At 35.6% G+C, this 24691-nt stretch overlaps 2 protein-coding genes across 3 annotated transcripts; both read left to right on the forward strand.

The window, feature by feature from the left end:
* Positions 1–3807: 3807 nt before the first annotated feature.
* LOC132304302 (probable boron transporter 2) lies at positions 3808–9884 on the forward strand. Of its 2 annotated transcripts, XM_059801907.1 has the most exons (12): positions 3808–5122; positions 5335–5417; positions 5511–5703; positions 5807–5945; positions 6058–6223; positions 6647–6813; positions 6961–7134; positions 7283–7378; positions 7989–8126; positions 8212–8531; positions 8646–8916; positions 9387–9884. In XM_059801907.1, exons 1-12 carry the CDS (start codon positions 5019–5021, stop codon positions 9627–9629), a joined length of 2094 nt encoding a protein of 697 aa, XP_059657890.1. In that variant the 5' UTR covers positions 3808–5018; the 3' UTR covers positions 9630–9884. The 2 variants fall into 2 exon arrangements, with proteins under 2 accessions (XP_059657890.1, XP_059657889.1); XM_059801906.1 differs by having other exon boundaries at positions 5335–5703.
* A 4059-nt stretch (positions 9885–13943) lies between these two features.
* Positions 13944–23639, forward strand: LOC132304303 (GDSL esterase/lipase At5g62930). The gene is made up of 6 exons (XM_059801908.1): positions 13944–14120; positions 14218–14295; positions 15450–15590; positions 22355–22431; positions 22695–22859; positions 23186–23639. Exons 1-6 carry the CDS (start codon positions 14022–14024, stop codon positions 23367–23369), a joined length of 744 nt encoding a protein of 247 aa, XP_059657891.1. The 5' UTR covers positions 13944–14021; the 3' UTR covers positions 23370–23639.
* The last annotated feature ends 1052 nt before the right edge of the window (positions 23640–24691 follow it).

The raw sequence follows: 24691 nt of genomic DNA on the forward strand, positions 1-24691 counted from the left end.
TTGATGCCACAAGGGTCGTGCCGCTGCGCCAAAACTCTAGGCTGGTGACACATCACTTCTCACGGACTCTAACTCCGGTTGTACTCTTTGTATTGGATTTCATTTATATGGTGGTTATTTTAGGTGTGTATTCCTGATAGTGGTTAGATCATTGATTGAATTAAATTTATTCATGGCTAAATAAGAACTTAGAAGTAAAACATTGTTGGCAACTAACATCGTTGATGTGGCAGCGTTGATGCCGGCAACGTAGTGGCACAAAAGGACTAGTGGCAGTGAGTGTGAAATTGGTCACGGTGGTTGTGAAATTGATGGCGATAAACAAATAATATAGAAGGTGGAGGATGGGGGCGAATAGGATTAACTGGGGGTGTTGGGTCATCCGTGGATAGTTTGTTTCTATCGTTAAGTTAGTTAATTATGATAATAATGGAGTTTAGAGAGAAGAATAAGAACTTACAAAGAGATAATTGATAAGGATAAGGATAACATAGGTATTTTGGTGCTAATTGATAAAACTGAAAATTAGGTATTGAAAATTTTAAGAGTTGATTTTATTTTTTTTAGTTGGTTGAGCTAAATTTTAAGTGTTGAAGTTTTTAAGGAATAATTAAAAAATAAATAAATATTTTTAAAATTATAGCATTGAATGACAATTTATGTCCGTATTTCTTACTCCATTTTAAGTGGTATTTACTATTTTCACTTATATTTAAATTACATTATCAAACATACTTAATTAGATAACTTATGAAATAAGCGTTGAATTTGAACTATTTGCATCTCACTATATTTTACATCCACAATGCCTGACCGTGAGGGAAGTGAGTTTTAAAAGCAACTATTAGTTGCTTCTACTGAAGGGGCTTTGAAGGAGCCTTATTTTTGGGTTTAAGAGCCTATTTTGAGGGTGCAGGAAGCCCGTGACCCCAAATGGTTTCTCTTTTATAAAAAATATCGTGTATTAAATTGTTATTTAATGATAAATTATGTTAATGATACGTTGAAGAGAACTTTTCTGATTATCAAAAGAGGGGTGATGCAAATGGGTAGAAGAATGGATTGTCTACAATTGCCATTGGGTATATGTTATATTGTAGCTTGGGGGTATATTCCCAATAGGTTGATGTATTCATCATTGGATAAACTAAAAAAATTATCTCAAAGCAGGTATAGGTAGAAATGCAATATTCTATCACTATGCTATATATATATTTGGTTGGAAGGATGAATAAATCTTTTCGAATTTGGTTGGTTGGAGGAAAGTGAAGAGAGGGAGGAAACAAGGAGATAGAGCATCCCTTGTTTCTTTATGTTTTCTTATCCGTCCAATTTTGAGGAAAGAGAGGAGAGAGAGAAGGATAACTACCAACAAATATATAATTATTAATTTTAACCTTTTCAAAAAACAATTAAAATAGATATTTACCTTTTATAATTTTATATAATGAGATTGTTTTGGTAAAAATGTTATAAAAACTATATTTTTCTTCCTTTCAATTAAATAAAAAAATAATAATAATAAAAAATAAATATCACTCCATCCATCATTTCTGCTATCAATTTATTTAAACCAAACAAAAAATGGAAGATACCTTCCCTTTTCAAAGAAAACCTCATCCATCCCTCGCTTCTCTCTTCCATCCATAATTCCTTCCTCCAACCAAACGAAACATTACTTTCAAACACATGTAATTGTACACGCACATAAGGTAGGTTGGATCATAAACAGACGAGCGAAAAAGAAGTGCATAAAGGACATATCCCAACTAGGTAAAGATCATGACACATTTGAGATAAATGCAAAGTAATTCAATAGTAGTAGTTCACATACATAAGATATGGTATTTGGATCTGCTCTTATAAAATAATTGTGGTTGGAATATTTACGCCCAATTGACACATGGTGTGATACCATCCCTAAATATTTGCTCGAATGGTAAATTTAAAAAGAGGATACTTATTCATAAGATATATCCCAATAAAGTTCCTAACTCATTGAGCAGCACAACTCACTTTGTAATATATTCCCAATATAATAATATAAGTTAATGTTGAGATGGCCTAAATTAACTATGATTGATGGAGTTTTGGACTCTACTTTTTTTCCCCAATGGAGAAAGTTTCATCACCAAGTAGGATATATTTTTTGTTTTAATGGTTAGGTATGGATTAAATTATGCTTAATTATATCACTATTATGCCCATTGATTGTTATTTGAGAACTAAGAAGAATCACATGAGAAGGGGTATATTTGGTAGAACATTGATCGTGATATTAATTATAGATTATTGTATTCTAAAGTGGAAATAGCATATCCCACTTAAGATTTGCAGCTTTCCATTCGGAAAGTCTTATGTTTTTCTATAAGTTAATTTAAAGAATGTTGCCAGGCTTGAAAATAGAAAAGAATATTAGCACACGCACAATGCAATGTGATTATATCTAGTTTAATATTGAAACTTTTTTCACAAATTTCTCGAATAAGACTAATCTCGAGAAAAGAATATTAGCGCACTTACAGATGCGTGCACACATTTAGTCAATGATTAAGAATATTTGGCCGACCCTTAAAAGTTAGTAACCATACTCAAAATGTTAAGGAAATAGCCTGATCGAATATCTTTCGGGCCATTTTTAAAAGTTTTTTTATAGATAATTGCCTGGTAGATGTGGCGCAAGAGCCTCTCTAAAAAAGTTGGGAACAATTTGAATAGTCAATATAAAATAAAAGAAAATTTTATCTCACAGAATCAGATTTTCAAATAGTCAAAGGAATATAAGAATTAAGAAGACAATTCTACTCACGAAGAACTAATTAATCAAAAGCATCAAGGTTCCTTGCAGTTTCAACTCTCTCACTCACTCTCAAACTCATTCTCTGCTCCAAATACTTCTCTCTGGTCAAACCTAACGGTTACAAAGTATTACACGCACGTTCAAATGTATGCAGACAAATATGATAAATAATCTTCTCATAGCAGTGTTTTACTGAATATTTTTATTTTTCAATGGGTTATATCTCTTCCTAGCATTTAGCATAGTATTAGGGTCCATTTAGTTTAGTAACAATCATGCTTGCATGCTTACCATTTCCAAAATATGCGTACATATTTAGAAAGTATTCACAGATTTAAGTGCGAACAATTAATCCCCTAAACGATCTTGGAACACATTGTTTTCGTTGGTCTGACCCTCACGAGATTGTGCAAGCTCCCTATTTGCGGTTAGGGATAGACGTATTTTGAAAATCGTGAGCATATAAATTGTGCAAAGAAGACATTACCTACACAACGAGGCAACTCGTGATAAATAGTATCAAGTCAATCTCTAGCTGGAAATGATAGAGCATATACAAGTCCATAAGAGTCAGGCAAGTGAGGACGCTGGATCCCAAGAGAGGGTAATTGTGACGTTTCATATCGCTTAGGGGAGAGTTTGTTGACGCTAATATATATGAGTGCCTCATGTCATAACAGTGCCAAAAATTATAAATACCATGCAAAATGAACAATATATATGCATCTTAATGAAGTGTTTGATGAAACATTGTATAAATATTTTTCACACATAATGTTCTTATATTTGATGCTCCACAATAGTAAGACTTTATAAAAGAAAAATTAAATTATCTTATGAAATAAAATTAGAGAGTTAAAACATTACCAGACATATTTAAACGAAAATGTTTGAAATAAAAGAGATTATTAAGTGGTGGAACAGAATCACAAACAGCAGTTGGTTAGTTTTCAACGACATAAAGAGCTGCTTGTGCTTACTCACCATACACTATCACGCGAAAGCCCTCCACTGCAAAGTTCGTCTTCCTGGGGACTCTCTCTCTCTTTCTCTATAAAAATATACACACACGCATACATATATGATTATCTTGCTTTTCGCATTTGTAGACACATATATTCTACTGCGTACATCCAAATTTCTCTGCTTTTTGTGCATTCTTAATTTTCTGTGCTATATTAGCTCACATATCTGTTCATAGATCACTCTCTTCTTCTTTGTGGGTTGTCAATCAGCGTTTCCATGAAAAGGGTCTTCAATGTATGATGTAATCTTGAAATAGGTCTGTATTTGTTCAGTTCTACAAAGTTTTATTGATACCCATTTGCTCTAAATTGTTCTAAATCTCTTCTAATATTTATTTTTCAATATGGGCTCTCCCTAATTTTTCTGTTTCAAATCTGTGAAAGTTGTACTTGTGGTCCTATATAGACATCTGTGCCCATCTTCTTTAGAATGTAAGGTTTTAATTGAATTATAGTGATTTCATTTGCTTGAATGTGTTCTAAACCATCTTAAATTCAGTTTAAAATAATGGGTTTTGGTTAAATTTTCAGTTTTTGCTATCTAAAATTTTTAAAGTTTAAGTTTGAATTTTCTCAATAATTAGCATGTAAGTTAGAGCTGATGTGTTCTTTTTTAGGTGGAGTGTCTTCTATTTATTTGATTTTAAGTGTCTTTCTATTTTATTAATCTTGATGGTCCCAATTAACAAGGACTTCCATTCCCTAGGTATGGCTGATTTTCATTCCATATGGAAATCAAATAAATAGAAGTTTGCAGGGTCTGAATTAGCTTGAAAACTCCATCTTTTTTTTTAATATATATTTATTACTAATTGATTCTTTAGTTATATGTAGCATTATACTCAAGTTTATTAATTTACAAAATCATTGAAATGTAAAAATTCCCAAACAGTATACATTTTTGTTCATAAACCCTTCATTAGGGGTCAATTAGACAAAATTTATAAGCCTTTTCCTTTAATTTCCATTGATGATCAAGTATCCCTTGTCTTTCTGCCATATTTCCACACACTTTTGCTTATGCTAATATAGTTATCATATTACCGGCCTCTCGAGTTGCTTAAAATCTGCATCCAGTTTAGTCTAACCCGTATCTCATCTCATCCTGATCACTTGTTTGTCAAATTAAACTAAAAATTAAAAAAAAATAAAAAAATCTCATTTATCCTTTTCCACCAAACTCTTGGGTTATCATGGAAGAAACATTTGTTCCCCTTCGTGGAATCAAGAATGATCTCAGAGGAAGACTTTTGTGTTACAAGCAAGATTGGGCTGGTGGAGTCCGTGCCGGATTGAGGTTTGTCACTCTCCTAGACCTTGAATACAGTAGCATATATGATAATTTTGTGTAGTTACAAAGATATAATGATATTGTATTTGGCCTTCTCAAAATAAAGAGCAATTTTTCTTTGTATATAATATCATATAAAGAAAAATTTAGTATTTTTTGGATGTGGTACTTATTTGGATGCCATATTGAAGTTTTTATCGTAAACTTTTGTTCCACAGGATACTGGCTCCTACGACTTACATTTTCTTTGCTTCAGCAATTCCAGTTATATCGTTTGGGGAGCAACTCGAAAGAGAAACTAGTAAGGGGACAATTAAATGCAAGTGTCCTCTTGTTGTTACTTTTTGCAACTATAGATTTGCTAAGACAAGCTCTGTAACTGTAAATGTCACAGATGGAAGTTTAACTGCAGTGCAAACTCTTGCATCAACCGCCATTTGTGGTGTCATACACTCGATTGTTGGAGGACAGCCACTGCTTATACTTGGAGTTGCAGAGCCAACTGTGTTGATGTACACTTTCATGTTCAACTTTGCGAAGGACCGAAAGGATTTGGGGGAGAAACTGTTCTTAGCATGGACAGGATGGTACCTCCTGGAAACTAATAGAATTTGAGAACACATGCATTGATATTTTGTGATAATTCTTAGTTCTATTTATTTGTTTTTTCTGTAACATTGTTGTATTCAGGGTTTGTGTTTGGACTTCCCTTTTGCTATTCCTGCTGGCCATATTGGGTGCATCCTCTATAATCAATAGGTTTACGCGTCTGGCTGGTGAACTCTTTGGTCTTCTAATTGCAATGCTCTTTATGCAGCAGGCTATTCGGGTGAGTATGGTATATAATCTTTCAGCTGATGAGTTTTAATTGAATACCCTTTGCACAACATACTAATATATGTTCTTCATTGTATTTTCATCTCATGAATTCCATTCCTTAGGGAGTTGTAGAGGAGTTTGGCATTCCCGAGAGAGAAAACACTAATCAGACTGCACTTCTTCCTTCTTGGCGCTTTGGAAATGGGATGTTTGCATTGGTTCTGTCCTTTGGCCTTTTGCTTACTGCATTGAGGAGCCGTAAAGCTAGATCCTGGTGTTATGGGACAGGTATGCTTTATTGCTTTGACTAAATTCATTCCTTGCATGTTATGGACTTGGATTTCTAATTTAAATATCTATTGGTTACTCTTAGCAATTTCGAGCTTATAGTTTGGCTACCTCCTCTGTCCTCAATTGGTTTCATGTTGTTAGGATTACTAACATTTTTCTGCATTTTGTAAAAATACTAACTAAAATTTCATAATCCTTTAACACGTGTTCTGAGTGAATTATTTCAGCTCCATGCTTTCTTTTCCTTTACTCAAAATTCAATCAAGTAGTGCACTAATTTCAATCATTTTTATTTGTAGCAAACAAGTATTTAGTTTATTGAAATCAAAGTCAAAATCAGAAGAATATATTTTTCTTTGGTGACATAAGATCTAATTGAATTTATCTTTTAGTTTTCTGATTCTAAGATTTGCTTTCAAGGTTGGCTACGGGGATTTATTGCAGATTATGGCGTCCCACTAATGGTGCTTGTGTGGACAGCTGCATCTTACATACCAGTTAACGATGTCCCAAGAGGGATACCTAGGCGGCTTTTCAGTCCAAATCCCTGGTCTCGTCGTGCATATTCAAATTGGACGGTCATCAATGTGATTCCTATGCTTTACTTTCCTTCCTGTAGTGCATATTATTCTTTTCACTACACCGGCCAGTTCAAAAAATGATTTTTTTCCCGCCCTTTTAAGCTCTATTGTTTCCTAATTTTGCTTGAAACTAATGGTTGAATATTTGAACAGGATATGTTGAATGTTCCTCCTCTATATATCTTTGGAGCATTTATTCCTGCAACTATGATTGCAGTACTTTACTACTTTGATCACAGTGTTGCATCTCAACTTGCACAACAAAAGGAGTTCAATCTGAAGAAACCAGCTTCATATCATTACGACCTTTTTCTTTTGGGCTTCTTGGTGAGTTATTATCCTGGAACTTCAATATATTTTTTAATCCTTATATTTCAGTTGAAACAGTCACACCAATTATCGAACCAGGGTTTTTGTATTTGATCATAGCTAGTATGGCTTTTTCTTATTCCTTCAAATATTGTTTTTCGACCAGGTCATACTATGCGGTCTCATTGGCATTCCTCCTTCCAATGGGGTTATTCCACAATCTCCAATGCATACAAAAAGCTTAGCCAGCCTGAAACATCAGGTAATATCTAATTGTTCAAGGTACCGAAAGTTACTTATATCTCATATCTGTGTGATTGACAGAATCCTCTCGTCCATAGATTGCAAGTTCAAAATTTTGAACTATAGTACTTTTTTCTTGCAGTGTTATCTTTTTAGCTTTACTGTCCCACAAACACCCAAATTTCGATAGGAAGATGTCTTACCCGCTTCATGCTACACTCAATGCACACAAAGCGGGACCATGACCCAATGATTTGCATGCTGGGTGACTCCATATACATATATGTGTGTGTGTGTGGGTGCAGGCATGTATGATGCAGTAATCACTCATCCTAACAATTATACAAGTGTGATACTTCTGGACCGTTCATTGTGTGGTTACAGACTGAACAGTGAGAGCAATCTTGTCAAGACAACTTTTTGTGAGAAGATTTTCCCAATATCCATGGTTGTCCTGCTTGTTTTCCAGCTGCCCTTTTTTCTCCAATACAGTAGCACCTACCTACCTATTCCTATGCTGCTTTAAGATTCCTTTCCGGTTAGAGTGTCTCTTCATTCTATTAGATGAGAGAACCTTTGTTTCTTATTAATAGCTATTTTTTTTATTTTTTTTTTCCTACTTGAAACAGATTCTACGAAACAAGCTTGTATCAACAGCTCAAACAAGTATGAAAAAAAATTCAAACCTGGCTCAGTTGTACCGGAGCATGCAAGAAGCATATAATGAAATGCAGACTCCATTTGTCTATCAAATCCCACCTGCTTTGGTAAATAATCCTATTATGATCTTTGAATGGTTTGAAACTATGAATTATGTTTTCCTCCCATGCTTTAACTTTCTGCTTTGAAAAGGGATTGAAAGAGCTGAAGGAATCCACAATCCAACTGGCCTCGAGCACTGGCTACATTGATGCCCCAGTTGATGAAACTGTTTTTGACATGGACAAGGATATCGATGATCTTTTACCTGTCGAAGTCGAAGAACAACGCCTCAGCAATCTGCTTCAGGCACTGATGGTTGGTGGTTGTGTGGCTGCAATGCCCCTTCTAAAGAAAATTCCTACTTCAGTTCTTTGGGGCTACTTTGCTTTCATGGCCATTGAAAGCTTGCCTGGAAATCAATTTTGGGAGAGAATATTGTTGCTTTTTACTGCTCCAAGTCGAAGATACAAGTAAGTTCGTGTTCATATTCGTGGCCAGGGGTGATGATTTTAGCTACTTACCCTCGGTATTCATCTTGGATTCTAGGAGTACAGAACTCTAATCCATATTATTAAACTTGACAGGGTATTGAATGCGTATCATGCAACCTTCATTGAGACTGTACCTTTCAAAACAATCGTCATCTTCACCTTGTTTCAGACAACTTATTTGCTTGGGTGTTTTGGCATAACATGGATCCCGAGAGCTGGTGTTCTTTTCCCACTACTGATCATGCTTCTTGTTCCCGCACGGCAGTATTTACTTCCTAAGTTTTTCAGAAGTGCACATCTTCAAGACTTGGATGCTTCAGAATATGAAGAAGCCTCTGCTGTAACCTACAATATGTCCTTCGCAGTGAGTTCCATGACCCTTTCTTTATTTCAGCTAGGCCTATCAACGGTTAAAAGTTTGGAAAAGTTTTAGATGTCTGACTCTGAATCAAATCCAAGAGTTGTAGGAATTTGGATACAGAAGATGTTAGCAGGTCAGAATAATTGAATTCATATCAGATTCAGGATATATAGTAAAGATCAGTCTGGCATATACTGCGGAATTCAGATTCTTTTGTAATTTGGTACGAAATTTGAGAGCGGAAACTATCGTAATGGACTTAAATCATATTTTAATTTATAGACTAATTCTAGCTAATCTTCTGAAGCTACTAAAATCATCTATGTATGATTTCAGATTCTATTTTTGACATTTGTACACAATTTGAAAGTGGAAACTATGATAATGGACTTAAATCATTATCTGATCTATACGCCAACTCTGCTATTCTTCTGAAGCTAGTAAAATCATCTATGTTCTATATATATGTGCAGGATCAAGATCCTCAGGCAAGAACCACCCACATTGATAATGGGGAGCTTCTTGACGAAATTATCACATTTCGTGGTGAGATCCGCCATGTACACAGTCCAAGAGTAACAAGTTCGACCCAAGGTTCAATAAAGCATATGAAGCCTGCTGATAGCCAAATGGTGTCACGGAAGGAATACAGCCCCCGTGTGAATGAGCTAAGGGTGGAGAGGAGCCCTACATTGACTGGAAAGCACTTGAAATAAAGCAAGCTCCCATTCTTCGGAACATTCATCTTTGGCCAAAGAAGTTGTGGTTCTTCTTCAAGCTAAATTAATGTTCAACTCCGTTACTCCGGTGAGTGTAATTGTCAAGGTGCTCGAGAGGTCATGTATCATATAACTTATTATTGTCTTGTAGGTGCTAGTGTTTCTTTTAAAGACTCTTAACTTGTCAAAGGTACAAGTTTTATCTGTGTTACTTTTCTTTTATCGCCATAATGTGCTGTGTAGAGGTTAAATTTTGTGATAATGAAAGAAACTTTTTACCCTTTGATACAAGAAAACTTTTAGCCCTTTGCATAAATTCTGCTAGAAGTTTCTACCTTTATGATAAATTTATGTGGAAGAACTAAGAATAGGGGGCATAAATGACGAGATTTATTTAACTGGCTCTTGATATGTGTTTAGCATTTACTAAGCCGCCTGTAAATAAAATGCTAAAAGTAATTGGATTACACTGCATAGTTCTATTATGCAAGTAACTGTGTGAGTGTGTGTTTGTTAAGAACTGGCTTAGGTTTTCAGTTTACCTGCCTATGAGTCATTGCTGAACTAGAAACCAGTACAGTTTTCTCTATATTATAATTTGAATTCTGAAATCAAGAACTAATTTTTGGATCATAAAACGCACTTATAGGCAGATAAGCAAAGGAAGAAATAAGATGCTCTTATCTAGGCCTACTTTATGCATCATCAAAAATAAGTTACTAAAATGAGCAACCGATTTTTTCATGGAACTCATGTCTCATGTCGAAGGAGATACCACTAGACTAGACCTTGGTATTCAACAAAGCCTTATTTGAGCCTTAGAGGTCCATCTCTGAAAAAAGAAGAAAAAACAAAATCAGAGCATTTTTTTTTTCTTTTCGAATTGTCAGAAGGAAAATTAAGAAGGATAAATGAGATTTGTTTAAGCTTCATTAAGAATGACTGCGAATTTCAATTTCATTTGGTTGGGATAGGATAATTAAGGCAGGGTAGACAGAGTGATAGACTAAAAGGGAATGGAGAACCAAGTTGCATAATAATGCTGAGATTATGAACGTGAGTGGGAAAGGTATGGACTAGTGGAGTCCACAAAGAAAAACAAAAAGAAATGAAATCTACTTGTGAGCATCAAGAAATCCCTTTTGCTCCTAAAACTATTTACACATACGCATAAGGTTGAAATCCAAGATTTATGTAGTTTAAATGAAAAAAATTGTTGTCAATCTACCAAATACGTCCCTTTCCTTACTCTAGGTTTGGGATTAACTGCAAAAGAAACAATAGAGAGATTGTTTCATCATAGTGCAACGAGTTGTGACCCATTACTATGATATTTAATTAGGTATTTTAGATTCTTTTAATTGTGCTTCAACTATGATATTTAATTTCTTGTTATTGTGAATGTTGTCATGAATCATGATCATGAGATTAGGCATTATGAACTTTGTGAACCTGATGAACAATTAGCCTTAGTACAGTTATATCAGCCCTCGCTTGTTGAGGGTAAGATAGGGTTGCACGTGAGGGAGGGCATTGCTGTGTTCGAGAGCTTGATATACATTTTCGGACCCATTCCTTAACAGCTTAGTTTTTCAGACAATTAGATGTCTAGCATCATGTCTTTTTTTTAGCTTGACATGTGTTCGTTATGGCCTTTTCTAGTTCTTAACACCATTCTCCTTTTTCACTCCATTGATTCCTTCTTCAATGCCAATGTGAACTCGGAATGCAGAAAGATGCCACAGTTCATATGGCTGGAAACAGAGGGAAAAGATCATTTACACTGTCATGAAAGTGGTGGCCTACAACTCATTTGGTGACTACACAAGTTAGTGGAATGCATACTATAGCCTCCACTGTCACTACTATCAACACCACATTTGCTATTCCATTCTGTAAGTTTGTTCATGCTCCCCTTACATCAATGACATGTTTGGTAGTGATAGAGATTGATGGCCACTCAGGGAACCATCTCCTAAAAAGAACCCTAAAGAAATATTGCATGAAGTGTCTCCATTTAGAGATATTTCTTATTACTCTGAGTTATTTCCACAATATATAGATAAAACAGTAGTTACTTTGTATGTGGATAAAATTTCTTTTTGGGTAAATAATTTAAATGTCAAAAAAAAAAAAAAAATGGATGTGGATACATTCTGCATCTATGTTCAATTAGAACTGGTTTTGTATGATTAAAAAAACGTGTAATAGAGCCAAATCATTTCTTTGGAAAAAATGTCTTACGGGTTTTAGCTTATGAAGATACGCAATGATTTGTTAAAGTTTATGTTCCCCGTCAATGTTGGTTGAAGCATGAATCACTTTTGGGAGTGGGAATGAATTTTAGGTATGCAAACCACTCTGCAACATAGTGGGGCCCTTGCTTTAATTAATTGATATTAGTTATTCTTTATTTTTTTGACGAGCAAGGTCAAGATGATCAGACGATTGTGCAAGAGAAGGAATAATTATCTTCTTCAGATTCTATGTCTTGACTCGAGAAATTTAGAGCAACAGGAATGTATGGTTGAAAACAAAAACAGATTTGCAAACCAAATATTTCATTTACATAACTTTGGTACGAGATTGAAAAAAAAAAAATTTTAAAATTATACTAAGTGCAGAAAATAAAGCTAAACTAAAAAAGTAAGTAATGTACAAGAATGATGTAGGATAATTTGATTTGCAGGTCACTAATGGATGGTGAATTAGCTTGTTGGTGATGATGTTAGTGGTCATTGATGTTGATAAAAGTCATGTTAGTACTTAGAAGTGAATGAAGTGTTTTTGAATTCATTTTTTGACGCTGAAGTCATCTTGGTCATTGAAGTTGTGTTCTTGGCGTCATAGTAATTTTATCATGAACTCATGTTTGAAGAGTTTGTGTATGCAAGTTTCATAACTTGTAATGAACTCTTGTTTGAAGTGATTGAAGTCTTTACACTTGAAGAGCTTGAAATTATTATTATTATTATTTTTACATCTCATTTCACTGCAACAAACCATTTCTACGACCATTTTGATCAACGACAAGTTTACATCCCATTTCGCTACATCTTATGACACTCAACACAACAAATGACATCACAAATTTCATCTTCAATGCACTACAACAACCATATTTAAACTACATTGACACATTTTTCTTTTAATAATCTAAATATAGTACACATAAGGTTTTTTGTTCCCAAAACACAGTACATAACACTCCAATTCCTTGGAATGGCTACACAAGTTCACTAGAGCATTAAGGAAACAAGAAGTATCACAACAGATAACCCACAAAAAAATAAAAATAAATAAAAATAAAAATTCCAACAAAGAGGGCTCATGCTATAGCTATAAAGGAATTAATAAGAGGAGCGGTTCGTGTAGGATGATTCTCTAGAAGGGTTTCACACACACGCACAGAGACGGACCTACCAAGGGCCCAATGGGGGCAACAATGGTCCGTGTAGGATAATTATTTTACACACACACAGACGAACCTACCAAAGGCCCAGTGGGGCATCTGCCAATGAAGTCATTTTAGTAGAAATGTGAAACAATAACTACTTAGATGTTGACTTGGTTTGATTTACTTGTCTTGAGAAAACCTTATTGCAAAAATGAGCATTGGTGATAGTGCTCTTAAAGAAACCTCATGATAGAAGCCAAAAAAAAAAAAAAAAAACCCTAACAACTGGGAAGAAGTGATACAGTGAGCTAGAGAAATAATGGATGTGAAAATTGGTGAGTTAAACCAACTGGAGTGGTGTTTCATCAATGGCGATACAAATTGAAGAATAAGGTGGGTGAAATTGATTTGAAAAACATGGTTTATAATGGCAAAATTTCGGGTTTTCCTCCAATTCTATGGAACAGGGTTGTTTTGGAAATCAAGATCATTTTGGTCATTTATTAAAGTTTCGAGATATTTGGATTTACTTAGTTTGTAATTCTGCAAATAGATAACTGAAAATCAGAAACTTGTACAAAAACTTTGCTCAGTTTGAAAACAGTTTTTTGTTTTCTAAATTCTTGAGAACTGTTTGCAAATTTACAAACCAAGCATACCGGTGTTCCATATGATCTTTTACTGTTTCATTCTCAATGGGTCTAATGCAAAAATCATGATAGTTTAATGTGCATATAATATAAAAAAATAATAGCTTGAGGAGTTATCTGCAAATTTAGATAAAGTGCAGAGGAGTATTTTGCACTTTACTCGACCAAGGGAAATTGTATGAATACTAATCAACCCTGGTGTCCTAATGAAAACGACGCCGGTTTGGGCAGTAACTTCCATTAGTAACTCGAGATATACATTCATTCATTGGTGCATTCACTGCCTCGGTAGGTTCATCACTCTCTCTCTCTCTCCACATCTACAGTGTAAGTAGAGAGAGAATGAGGCCTCAAATAGTATTATTTGGGGACTCAATCACGGAGCAATCCTTCAGATCAGGTGGATGGGGTTCAGCTCTTGCCGATACCTACTCTCGCAAGGTTACTTTTTTTATGCATTTTATTCTACAAATCAAATTTCATGCCTTTTATCAGTAATCAGTGTGTGTTTGATGATTGTGTGTGTGATGATTTGCAGGCAGATGTTCTGGTTCGTGGGTATGGTGGATACAACACACAATGGGCCCTCTTCTTGTTGCATCATCTTTTCCCTCTGGTAAAACGCATTCTATAGATATAATGGAATGTATAATTAGATCGGATGGATTTTCCCTTTTTTCATGTTTTTATTGTGATTTTGTCATTCCTCAATTCATGTTTGTGTTCATGAATTCATGTTAAAAAAATGGGTTTTATTTTATAATTGATGAACAATTTTAGTTTTATTGTTAAAGTGAATGTTGTGCAGAAATTTATGTGCATGATTTGGTAGTGGGTGTTGAAGGGATAGATTTGTTTACACTCTTAAGAAAGGCAAAAGTGTTACGGGTGATTACACAAACATAGAATTGTGTGCGAATGCTCTGCAATGTAGGAGTTTTATTGTTAAAGTAGTCACCTTGTGGTCAAGCCATAGATCACCGGGATCATAGGATTATTTGGTTTAGTGACTGAAGATTAAGACTTGTCAAAGTGGCATCTCTTTGAGGTCTACATTTCGACATAGAAAGACCATGCCCCTGAGATCTACACCTTGGCCTAGCTTAAATGATTTTGTGGCATAAATTTTTGGTCTCATCTTCGAAAGTGGCTTCCAATTGCTTAGAAATTCTCAGCTATTCGGGTGGTCTGGATGGTGAGCAAAAACAATTGATCCAGTTACGTATGTTTAGTGACATGGCAACCCCCTATTCTTAATTGAAAAAAGGTCATTACCCAGTATGGTCCCCGTTACTCAAGGTTGCTGGGAGGGGTGGGCCGGATACAAACTTAACCTTTGACATTATTTACAGAGTTTCTGGTCTCAGCATCCAAACCACGCTATCACGCCTGACAGCCTGAGTATTTTAGTAGTACAATAGGTAATGTCTCTTCCTCAGTGCCTCATTGTTGTCCTCGCATGGTAGTACTGCTTCTAAATGCTGCATTGCCACTTCTTTGTTTGCAATGCCACTTTTCTACCAGGTCCTATTGGATTGTGCCACTATATAACTATAATTATACATGATCTGGTTCAATGAATGAGTGAATGATCCAAATTATTGGTATATTGATTTTTATGGAAGAATAACACATAAAAACGGGTTATACAGCTCATTGCTTTGCATTTCCTGGATTGAACAACTCCATTAGAAGGCTGTTGTTGAGCCTAATTTTTAAGAATGTTTGTAACTAATTGAGCAATGATTGATCATATGGTCTCTTTTGCAGGGCTCTGCAACACCTCCTGCTGCTGCCACAATTTTTTTTGGAGCTAATGATGCAGCCCTTTTAGGGAGGAACAGTGAACGGCAACATGTGCCTGTTGAAATGTATAAGGAGAATCTTCAAAAAATTGTTCGTCATTTGAAGGTTTAAGTTGTGCTGTTATAGTACTTTAACAACCTGTTCTTTATTTCCGATAAAGCAATTGTGTGCTTCTCTTTTCCTAAAGATGCCAAACCTCAATCGTCATTGGGCTTCTGATCTGTGCTATATATGTTTCAGCCTGCCCATGCATCATTCCGAGTGGCTGAAATTGCTGTTGTCTTATGCATTCATTATGAGCGCACAAAAGTAATGTTGATTACCCAAAGAAATTCATGAAATGGCCCATAATTGAATCATGAATTTCGGAATTGCATCTGCTAAATTTTTTTCCAAGTATTTCAACTTATTGACTGAACAACTTGGTTAGATTAATATCCTAATAATGTATGCAGTGAAGGCATGCCTTTCGTCCTTCTGAATAATTTTTGGATTGTTTAGCTCTGGAATGTCTATTGGTTTCTAAGGTTATTAGTCAAGTGCGGGGGGCTGGTTTTTATTAAATTATCTTCCTTGGTTGGGGAACCATGATAAGAGCTTGCAAGCAGCTTGCTAGACTCCTTGTGAAATGCCTCCATTTCATATTTCGTGTAGTGTTCTCTGTGAAGCATAGAAACATGGAATGAACACTAATGACATGATATGAATATGCCGATACAAGAAATCTTAGAGATGTAGGATACACACGATGGCAAAAAAGAAATATATAGAAAAGGTCATAACATATATGACAATTTTTGTTTTTTTGTTTTTTTTTTCTTCTTTATTTATTTTTGGTGATGATTTATGTAATACTTCATAATTATAACTTTAAAATTTAACTTATGAATTCCAATAATTTGTAATGATCCTACGTCGAATACATTGCATGCACATGTACATACAAAGATATGTATATTTTTATATACAGTACACATATAATTTGATGGTTTATCTTCCTTCTCATGCCCCACTCCATTGATAAAATCTTACTGTATCATACTTCTGTTTTCAATATGGTTAAATTTTTAATAAATTTTATATAAATCATCATTTGGTTTTTTCCAATTGTACTCTCTTTGTTTGAAGGGTGTCGTATCCTGACGTCTAAGGTTTGTCGGTGACCTGTTTGTCATATTTCTGAGATTGAAATATTATTCTTTAATATTGGACAGGTCTAAAATGTGTCTGGCTCAAAGGAGTGATGGTTCCATTGCATGTTAAACATGACCGCTAACTCCTTAGAAGTGTCCTTGTTTTATAGTGTTTTCTTAAGAATTTCAGAACTATCATTGTGAATCAGTTTCTTATCATCTTGTTGATGAATAGAATTTTACATGAACATTCCATTTTTGTTCTATGGTTAGTCCGTCATAAAGGAAATGTATTACCCTTCTATAAGATTTTGAAAGCAAAAAAAGATATTTTGTTTCCATGGGAGGGTTACATATGGTCACAGGAAGTGCCTATGGGATGCTTCCTTTCATGGAAGAACTCTTCGGAAGCAAGAAGCAGAGGGTGGTTAAAGCCTTTCAAGAAAGCTGGCTTCATGATCACGATCACTATGCAGCAATCTTGGGCATCTTGTTTCCACCCAATTTCCACCATCACCATTTGTAGTGCCACACCATGACCACCACATCTTCCAGCTTGTCATCACTTCAAACATCCCAATACCTCTATCACAACAGCAGTATAACACTACGTTACTAAATGCCCAAAACTGGCCACATTATCATATGCTGCTTCTATGACCAAGCCATTGTCACCACCAGCAACCCTGCTCTAGCAGTCTGTTATCAAATGTTTCAATAATTAGTCATGCAGCTCTTATCTTTGTAGAGAACTTCTTTTGCTGTATGCAATACTGATTATTCTAAAGTTCTAAAGTATTTCAATATTCCAAATTGGCAATTCTGGAACAAAAGGCAACGTAATCATATCTCTAATACTTTACTTTCACTCCTAGGATTATTGACTTTTTTTATTTATAATTCAGTCAGGTCGGGAGTCATAGTAAAATTAGTCAAATAATCATAAAAGAAGTTGTTTTGGGTTTTGGCCTACTCAAACTGAGAGCCAAGATCTATATTTATATACAAGAATAGGGTACAAAGAAAGGAAACAAAATCAAAGAAAGATAGAAAATATGCCAAAATCTACGGGATCCCATGATTATGGGTATCTTATCTACGTGATCCCATAATTACAAGGATCTTATCTACGTGATCCCATGATTATAGTGATCTTACATAAAATATCTAATAAAAGGCTAAAAACAGCTAATAAAAATAAAAATAAAAATAATAAAGATATTTCAACACTCCCCCTCAAGCTGGAGTGAAGATATCAATCAAGCCAGCTTGGTAATCGAGGAATGAAGCAAAGATGGACCAAAAAATTTGGTGAACACATCAGCCGACTGATTAGAGGAATGAACAAAGCACAGCTTGATAATTCCCGAACGAACCTTCTCTTTGATAAAATGGATGTCCACCTCTATATATTTAGTCCTCTCGTGAAGAACAAAATCTGAAACAAGCATGATGGTTGACTTATTATCACAAAACAAGTCTGAGGATTGTTTTTCACCTAGCCCTAGCGCCTCGAAGAAAGATCGAAGCCAGAGAATCTCACAAGTACCCTGAGCCATGGCATGATACACAGTCTCTGCTGAAGATCTCGAAACTACAGGTTGTTTCTTACTTTTCCAGAATATAAGATGGTCTCTATAGAAAGTACAGAAGCCAAATGTGGAACGTCTGTTAGTCTTGGACCCAGCATAGTCTGCATCACTGAAACAGGATAGCCAACCTGTTTGCTAGAAGAATAGAATAATCCAAGTCCAGGGCAGGACTTAAGATATCGAAGAATATGATATACTGCATCCATATGAGCTGTACGAAGAGCATACATAAACTGACTCACAACACTAACCGCAAAAGCCAAATCAGGACGTGTGTTGTTAAGATAAATTAATCTTCCTACCAAGCGCTGATACTGCGAGGGATCAGAAAGGAGATCTCCAGACTCAGTTGAGATCTTCAAATTAGGATCCATAGGAGTGGAAGCAGGTTTACACTCAAGCATACCCGTGTCTTAAAGAAGATCCAAGACATACTTCCTTTGCGATAAGGAGATACCCTGCTTAGATCTAGCAACCTCAATTCTCAAGAAATATCTGAGCTGCCCAAGGTCTTTTACATCAAAAGCTTTAGCCAATTGAAGCTTTACTTGAGCAATCCCAGGGATGTCATTACCAGTAATGATGATATCATCAACATAGACAAGCAGAATGATACATCGACCATTGGAGGAACGGCGGATAAACATGTATGGTCAGAATGACATCTGACAAACTCCATGGATAGAATTACATCACTAAAGCGGCTGAACCAAGCTCTGGGAGATTGTTTTAATCCATACAAAGACTTCCGTAATCGACAGACCTTTCCAGCATACTCCCCCTCAGCCCGAAAATCGGGTAGAGGATCCATGTAAATAGTCTCAAGAAGATCACCGTTAAGGAAAGTATTCTTCACATCAAGCTGATGCAGAGGCCAATTGTGAGAGGCAGCAAGTGAGACAAGCTAACTAACTGAGGTCAATTTAGCCACAGGAGCGAAGGTATCATTAAAGTCTTTACCAGGAATCTGAGTAAACCCTTTGGCCACCAAGCGGGCTTTATACCAATCAATAGAACCATCAACTAGATATTTAACACTGAATACCCATTTGCAACCAACAGTATTTTTACCAGAAGGGAGAAATACAAGCTCCCATGTTTCATTATGCTACAAAGCATCCATTCTACCTTCATAACAGACATCCAATTGGGATTCCGGAAAGCCTCAGACAACGTTCTAGGAATGGAAATGGAATCAAGTTTGCCTAGAAAGGCTCGGTAAGACCTTGAAAGACCATCATAAGATATGTACTACGAAATAGGATGATCAGTACTACAAGCGAATCCAAATCTAGCAGGGGGTTTACGGTCTCGAGTTGGATACCGAGACTGGGGAATAGGAACAGGGTCAGGGCAATGTAAAGGAGAGAGAGATGTACCTGAACCTGAGTCTGAGGAGAATGAAGGCAGTTGAGGCGGAGCACGAGGGCGGCGTGAATAGACCTGCAAAGGGGGTGAAGAAACAACAAGAGAAGGCTCTTCTTGGAAAATAGGAAGAGGATGAGTAAGATGAGAAGCCTCTTGATCGAGATTAGAAGTTTCCTGCAAGATAGTGTTAGAACCATAAAAAGGGGAATGATTATGAAAGGTGACATTAAGAGAGTGATACATGTGTTTGTGTACTGGATCATAACACCGGTAACCTTTTGACATGGAAGAGTATCCTAAAAAGATACATTTAATGGCCTTGTCATCAAGTTTAGTACGAGAAGGGCTACGATTCTGAACAAAACATGTACATCCAAACACCCGAGGCATGATGGAAAAAAGAGTAATATCAGGCTGAAGCACTTATAAAGGGGCCTTACCATTTAATACTCTACTAGGGGTACGATTAATGAGAAAAGTAGCTGTAAGAACCGCTATGTGCCAAAATGACTTTGGCACATTCATACCACTTAAAAGACATCGAACAACTGACATTAGTTGGCGGTTTTTACGCTATGCAACACCATTTTGTTCAGGGGTATATGGGCAAGTAAGCTGATGAAGAATAGCCTGTTGGTTAAGTTGAGACCGAAACTCATTGGAAACATATTCACGACCATTGTCAGACCTAATATTCCTAACAACAATTTTATATTGAGTTTTGATCATTTGGAGGAATTGAGTGAACAAGGGAAAAACCCTCAGATTTTTTTTAAAGTAAATATACCCATGTGCAACGAAAATAATCATCAATGAATGTGACATAATAACAATGTCCCGAAAAAGCAGTAACAGGAGAAGGACCCCACACATCAGAATGTATGAGATCAAACATACTAGGTGCACGATGCATATGAGAAATATAACTGGTTCTAGTATGTTTAGAAAGCTCACTAATCTCACATTTAAACTTATTATCCTTGCAAGCCATTTTTAATGAAGGGAAAAGTAGACATAAATACTGAAAGTTTACATGCCTAAGGCGAGCATGCCATAAACTTAAAGTTTGAAAAGAAAAATCATAAGACCTCGAAAATGGAAGAACAGAGGCTTGAAGCAAGTGGAGGGGGTGTCGGTGGAGGATCTCCAAAGTAGTAAAGGCCATCGTGCTCATATCCCCTGCCAAAAATCCTTTTCGAACACAGGTCCTTTAAAACACAGTAATGAGGAAAGAAAATCACTACACAATTTAGTGATTTGGCAAGCTTGCTAACCGATAGAAGATTAAATGCAAAGTTATGAACATAAAGAACAGATGGCAAAATAATATTAGGGGATAGATGAACATTTACTTTGCTAAGAATAATGGTGGTTGACCCATCGGCTAGACTAACAGCCTGATTAACAGGGATAACGGGAGTAGAAAATAATGACAACTCACCAATTATGTGATCATTGGCTCCGGAATCCAGAACCCAAGTAGGTTTTCCCGCTTTAACATGATAAGCAGAAGGAGTACCTGTAGCTATAGTAGTCGTGGGAGTAGAATAGCCAGCCCTGGTAGATAAGGCTCCGAACTGCTCCTGAAGCTGACCAATCTGGGACTTTAACTGTTTGAAGTCCTGAAAAGATGATCTGGGAGGAGTTGAAACAGGAGGGATAACAATCTGTGGAGTAGTATATCCACCAATAGTATCGGCTATTGCTGCAGTGCGGCCACGGCTCGAAGATAAAGTGTCATTTTGGCTACTAGAATCACTCATAGTACCAAACTAAGGCTGGTCCACACGCCAGAGGGAGGAAAGAGAAAAAATAAGGCCGGAAAAATCGGCGCTTTCCACCAAAAAATAAAAACCTAAGGGAATTTTCCTAAAAAATGAGTCAAAAATAGAGGGTTACCCAAGGGGTCCGGTACAAGGGCTGGGAAGAGATGGAGGTGAGGGAAAATGGAGAAAGGGAGAGAGAAGGTGGTGGCGTTGGGGGGAGGAAGATGGGGAGGCGAAGGTTTTTGTTTTGCTCTAATACCAAAAAGAAGTTGTTTTGGGTTTTGGCCTACTCAAACTGAGAGCCAAGATCTATATTTATATACAAGAATAAGGTACAAAGAAAGGAAACCAAATCAAAGAAAGACAGAAAATATGCCAAAATCTATGAGATCCCATGATTATGGGGATCTTATCTACGGGGTCCCATAATTACAGGAATCTTATCTACGTGATCCCCTGATTATAGGGATCTTACATAAAACATCTAATAAAAGGCTAAAAACAGCTAATAAAAATAATAAAGATATTTCAACAATCATAATAGTCTAGATGTTATGACTTCCACCTCCCCTTTAGGGAGGTCGATGGTTCAAGCCTTAGGTGGGGAAAAAGGGTATGCCTCTTGCTTATGTACTAAAAAATAAAATTATAATTATAATAGAGTAATGAGCTAATAATTAGTTTACAGTAATGTATATACAGATTTACGACGTTATAGTTTTTTTTTTTTTTTTTTCCTTGAATATTATCACATGTGTTGTTAAACTTGAGACCAGACATTTTTTAAGATCAAGGTTTGTAATTCATCCATCCTACATATATAATGAATTCAATGTGCTATTAAACATTGTAATAGCATGAGTTGCCTCTGATTTTAGGTTTAGGACCTGCAGTTCCACCTCCGCGTTCTATTTTTGTTTTCTGCACTTGCACAGGTTTTGATAACTACATTCCATGATTCTTCTCAATTACTAATATATTTCTCACTGTTTCTAGTATTTTGATTGCAGGAATGTTCCCCCTCAATGCTAGTGGTACTTATAACTGCACCACCAATTGATGAGAAAGGACGTATGGCTTATGCACGGTATATTCTGTTTCAAATGTCAAAATTCAGTTGAATTTGGGTGGGGGAAGTAATGGGTTAAAGACATAAAGCCTACCGAACAAAAATAAATAAGAGCCATACCTACTTAAGAAGAGACTTGAACCTATAATTACTGCAGTTCATAAGGTGTTGACATATTGTTACCACCTGGGCTATACAAGAGCTGGTGGTGTGTTGAGTCCTCTGATGATGTTTGTCTGCTAAAATAATTATGATCTGATCATAAGCTTCTAATTTGTCAGATCTTTATATGGTGAAAAAGCAATGACACTGCCAGAAAGGACAAATGAAGTTGCAGGACTTTACGCCAAACAGTGTGTAGAGTTGGCCAAGGAACTAGGTGTTCCTTCCATCAATCTGTGGTCCAAGATGCAGGAAACAGAGGATTGGCAAAGAAAGTTCCTTAGGTCAGTAATAACTAGTCTTTAGTTTGCTAACTTGCTCCATAGTGTCAGCAGTGCTGCATGAGTTCAGTTGATTGTGCATGTAGTTGTCATACATCGGTTGAAGGACTCACTTTAAAGTTTGTCCCATATTATATTCGCATTCTTCGGAAACAAGTTTTCTAGCCACCGCTGCATTGTTCTGATTGAGTTGAAAAATGGCTTGGTCATTGAAGATACAGAATATTATCATCATTTATCAACATCATAGCTATTTTTGGTTTACCAGAGTCAAACTTGGATGTACCAATATCTACACGTTCTAAATTTCTCTGTTGTAATGTTTACAGCGATGGGTTGCACCTTACACCTGAAGGCAATGCAGTAGTCCACCAAGAAGTTGTTAGAGTTTTCAGTGAAGCATGGCTTTCTGCTTCGGAAATGCCCTATGACTTCCCTCACCACTCAGAAATTGATGGAAAGAACCCTGAGAAAGCTTTCCAGAAACAATGCTTACAATATTATGGTTTTTAGGGGGGAAAACTTTTATTTTTTCCTGTTTTGGAACTCTTCTGGTTTCTTCAAATCCCCCCCAAAAAGAGCACCTTTTGGTGATTGTGTTATCTGAATATTTCAAGGGTTAGAAGTTAGATTAGTAGATGCAGAGAGTCGAAGTTTGGCACTTCAAAGTCCACCGGAGTGCACTAACCCACTGGACTATCGAGACATCAGCATTTTTATTGCTTTATTGATGGTGGTGATACTCTATATATATTGAATATTTTATGGATCTTTGTTGCTTAATTTGTGATAAAAATTATGCATGCTCCTTTCATAATAGTCCACATTTAATTAGTTGTTGCTAGATTTACTAACCCTACCCTTTGTTACAAAACAAAATACAACTTTGTAATGGAGAACAGAATGGAATGACACATAAAGGCAAAAGTAGGAATTTTAAAATATAGTCAATAAAGTGTACATGTGTTTAATACATTATCTTAAAACGATGTATTTTTAAAAAATTGGACAATAACTTTAAAAGATAGGGAATAATATTTCTTCTTCTCTTTCTTTTTATTTTATGAAACCATAAAAATAAAAAATAAAAATGAGAGGAACAAGTTGCTGGTGGAGGGACCAAGATTTTTGCTAAATCCCAAAGCTATTCTCCTTGGGTTGATAAAAATGAGTTCAATTCAATGGATAAGTCTTGTCCTTTTTTTTTTCTTTTTTCTTTTTTCTTTTTTCTTTTTCTTTCTGGGATGGGAATTTAGCCAGAGGATATATAATAAATTCATTAGCAATGTCAGAAGCGCATATTTGATCCAATGGTCAATTAAAAATTTATAGAGTATTGTAATGGAATGTGAAATTTGCACTTTCCTTTTTTATAAATAAAAAATACCCCCAAGTTTAACGCCAAAAAGGAAAAAAGAAAAGTGCAAAATTTTGTGCAAAAGTTCTAAAAGTGGAGAGAATTATTTGAATGATAATGAACCTGTTTATTAGAAGTCACACTTAATTTATGTCAATTAAATTATGTCAATTAAAATTATGCATGAAGTTCCAATATGAAATGAATATTTTGTGAACACTGCATTCTTTTATTATGACCATCCCTTATATATATATATATATATATGTTATATATATATATATATATGTGTGTGGGAATATATTCGTGTCTCTATCTGTATTTATGCTTTTTAAGGTTTTTGCTTTAAAAACAAAGATGGTGATGAATATATCTGGAATTGGGATGTTGGAAGCAACTGAAGAACCATACTGTTAAATTTCAAATTCTACAAATATCCTTGTCTTTAAATCTCTAATATTTTGATAGAAAGAGATTA

Source organism: Cornus florida, unplaced genomic scaffold (genome assembly GCF_030987335.1).
Source record: "Cornus florida cultivar Cherokee Brave unplaced genomic scaffold, ASM3098733v1 CherokeeBrave_3.0.0_Hap2_Chr04, whole genome shotgun sequence".
NCBI classification, from domain to species: Eukaryota; Viridiplantae; Streptophyta; class Magnoliopsida; order Cornales; family Cornaceae; genus Cornus; species Cornus florida.